This window comes from Plectropomus leopardus, unplaced genomic scaffold (assembly GCF_008729295.1).
Source record: "Plectropomus leopardus isolate mb unplaced genomic scaffold, YSFRI_Pleo_2.0 unplaced_scaffold8996, whole genome shotgun sequence".
Classification (NCBI taxonomy): Eukaryota; Metazoa; Chordata; class Actinopteri; order Perciformes; family Serranidae; genus Plectropomus; species Plectropomus leopardus.
Window position 1 is genome coordinate 1 of NW_024699183.1, and position 3,333 is coordinate 3,333.

At 39.4% G+C, this 3,333-nt stretch overlaps 1 protein-coding gene across 1 annotated transcript; it reads left to right on the forward strand.

Moving 5' to 3' along the window:
• The first annotated feature begins 7 nt into the window (after positions 1-7).
• LOC121940557 (transmembrane protein 53-like) lies at positions 8-2,449 on the forward strand. The gene is made up of 3 exons (XM_042483301.1): positions 8-125; positions 316-419; positions 1,298-2,449. The coding sequence occupies exons 1-3, from the start codon at positions 71-73 to the stop codon at positions 1,994-1,996; spliced, it is 858 nt and encodes a 285-aa protein (XP_042339235.1). The 5' UTR covers positions 8-70; the 3' UTR covers positions 1,997-2,449.
• Positions 2,450-3,333: the final 884 nt, after the last annotated feature.

Below are 3,333 nucleotides of genomic sequence, written 5' to 3' on the forward strand. Positions count from 1 at the left end.
TTTTTTACAACAGCCAAATGAACCAAACGCTACCGTCACACAGCAGCAGTTGATACTCGCGCGTACAGAAATGGCAGACGATGAAATAGACTACAATATCGTGTTTCCAGATGCGGGGACATCGGGTGAGCATCATTTCATTGTACTGTACGGTGATACCTCAGTTAGCTTAGCCTGCATGCTAACGTTTTTCTCACAAGGAAGCCGTTAAAATGGGATTCTGCCGGCTGGTAGCTTAGCATGCTAGCTTGGTTTAGCTTAGCTCACTGTGGCAGCTTTGGTAACGCGCTGTTTCATCGTGCGTCTTGTTTTCAGAGAGACACTGGCAGGGGACAAAGGAGCCCGTTGTGATTTTGTTGGGCTGGGCTGGTTGTAAAGACAAACATCTGTCCAAATACAGCTCCATCTACAATGAACAGGTAATAATATCCCCTCACAAGACATTCATCTCGACCATTTAGCTAGGGGTTGACATTTAGCTGGAGGTTGACATTATCAGCCTGGCAAATTATCGGGCCAGTATTTGGCATCTTGCCGATTATTAGTATCTTATTTTAATAACTGATAAAAATGATTTATTAAAAGGTACAAAGTGTCAGTATGGGAGGAGCTTGTACTTTGTAAAACCTCACCAAGCAATTTTATTATTCTTTTTTTGATATAAATTTCACGTGACTCTATTAAAAAAAAGTTGCTGGAAACTTGCTGCATATGGTGTTGAGTGTGTTAGTTTTAACATTTACTAAAGCCGTTTAAACACACTGTTGTGTTGAATTTTGTTATATTCCAAATTCTAAATATTGATAGAAACATCCTTTTTTTTTCATTGTAAATGCATATTGATTCCAAATATCGCTTATCAGTCTTATTAACTACTTATAATTGGTATCAGTTTCCATCCTGAAAATACAATACTGGCTGACCCCTAGTCTGCAATACCTGCAAAAAAGTGTCAGTGTCAACTTGCTAAAACTTCAGGGAGCTATTTCTAATAATTTATTTTTTATTTAAAAAAGTTTTTTGTTTGATTAAACATTTGCTGAAATAATTAAAAAAAAAGTTTGTTATATTCCAAATTCTAATTTTTGACAGAAATAGTTTCATTTTTATTGTAAAAAAAAAAAAAAAATCTGTTATTGGTCTCATTGAGTAATAATAACAGATATCGGTACCAGCCCTGAAAAACCAATATCAGTCGACCCCTACATTTAACAACTTAGGGATTTAATTGAAGCAGTACAAACCTGCTAGCAGCTCATATATGATCTGTCTTACTTTCTCTCCTCCTCACTTTTAGGGATGTGTCACCGTCCGCTACACTGCTCCCCTGAAGACGGTCTTCATCTCAGAGTCGTTTGGCTACAAGGAGCTGAGCAGCACGGCCCTCAAGTTGCTGGAGATCCTGTATGACTATGAGGTGGAGAACAGTCCTATTTTCTTTCACATATTCAGTAACGGCGGCTTCATGCTGTACCGTTACATTATAGAGTTGTTGCACAGTGATAAACAGTTCAGTTCTTTGTGTGTGATCGGGGCCTTAGTGGACAGTGCCCCGGGCAGTGGGAATGTCCGCGGGGCCTTGCGTGCACTTAAGGCCACCCTGGGCCCCAAAATAACTCCTGTTTTAAGGTACGTCCTCTTAGCCCTTTTCGCCGTGACTGTTTTTCTGTTGCGAATCGTTCTCTACCCGTTGACCAAGTACATCCACAAGAACCACTATGACGCAGTGCAGGAGAGACCGCCCACCTGGCCTCATTTCTACCTGTACTCCAGAGCCGACCAGGTGATCAGGCACAGGGACATCGAGCTCTTTGTGGAGACCGTCAAGCAGAAAGGCGTCCCAGTGGACAGTTTTGATTTTGTCTCCAGTCCCCATGTCGGTCATTTCCGGGATTTTCCTGAGCAGTATGCTCTCAAGTGCCGCGATTTCCTGGTGGCTTGCATGAAGGACTTGGAAGGGACTGAGATCAAGAAGAGACAGAGGATTCAGGATTAGTGAGGCTCGGAGAGAAGCTCGCAAGATTTTCCTAACCTTCTGTCGAGCAGGCTGAAGAAAATCAGACAACTTCTTTTCAGTGTTCAGAAAATGAGGCTAACAATGTTTTTTGCAAGGCAGCTGGAATTTAAGCGGAACAAGTGCAAGATTTTGGATGTTTTTCCGTCCCAGTGCACATAATGGCAAGGTTCCACGGATGTGATCTACGGTTCCACGTCTGGAAAAGCAGCTATCTGACACACTGTAATTCACATAGCTCTAAAATGTGTGGTTCAAAGGCCTAACCCTGCCCACTTTTTTGCAACAGTCACATACCATTTGTAAAAATAATAATACAAGCACCTGCTATACACTGGAAAGTAAATTCTTTAGAATACTTTAAATGGTATTTAATATTGCTGTGAAATGTGATGCATTGTACATTAGTAGTAGTGATTCTAAAACTGAGGCTTGTTATCGGATAATAATAATAATTTGTATCTTCTATTTATGAAATTAACGACATATTTATGGTTTTAATCTTAAATTTGTCATCAAGATTAGATCACAGGGGTGCTTACAGTGAAGGCAACTCAAAAATGAATACTTTTCTTATTAATAACAAAAAAAAAATCTCAAACTTGTTGCCTTATACAGTAAATGCCTTTTGATTGTTTTTGGTCCAGAAATTGTAGGATATCCTGCCCTGACATGTGATACACAATTGATTTAGTTCAAGGACAAGGTGATTGACACTGAATGTAAATGTCCAGCACAGCTATTGTGTTTTTTCTAACGGATGTGCCTTCAATAAATTAGAATGCTCTTAAAAAAAAAAGTTTGTTAGCCCATTTATTTCAAATCATTCCCAGTGGTTAATATTTACCACATGAATCATTTCAGACTGGTTTGGATGAGTCAGTCTCAATGGATTTCTTTGAAAAATAAAGAATATATCGTTAGTCCAGATGCAGTAGGAAAGAGGTCAAAATTCTTTCGTTTTATTATAAAAATACAGGTGTTGTAAAGTTTAGGATTGCTGCAAATCATTCTGCCTGGTGTATCATAAACCACTGAGCTAACATTGTCCGGGTTTGCAGATTTTTCCTTGCTGGTGTCAGTGATCGTTTAAAAAAGAAACATTCCTGATAGTGTGTTTGACCTTTGCTCATCTGTTCTGCTATGACCTCTCACAAGAGTGCCCTGGAATGTGATGACTTTGGCCTTATTTGAACAAATGTGCTTGTCTTCAGAGTTATAGAAACAGAGTGGCTGAAGTGTTGTCCCAAAATCGGATGAAAATTAATTTTTAAAGCGTCTCGGCTTCACTGGTTGATTGACTGATTCAGAATCAAAGT

What these genes read in the sequence shown, in the direction of transcription:
- LOC121940557 (XM_042483301.1), top strand. Translation starts at nt 71, where the DNA reads ATGGCAGACGATGAAATAGACTACAATATCGTGTTTCCAGATGCGGGG. An exon ending in TCCAGATGCGGGGACATCGG is followed by an intron (nt 126 to 315) that starts GTGAGCATCATT and finishes TCTTGTTTTCAG; the next exon opens with AGAGACACTGGCAGGGGACA. An exon ending in GCTCCATCTACAATGAACAG is followed by an intron (nt 420 to 1,297) that starts GTAATAATATCC and finishes CCTCACTTTTAG; the next exon opens with GGATGTGTCACCGTCCGCTA.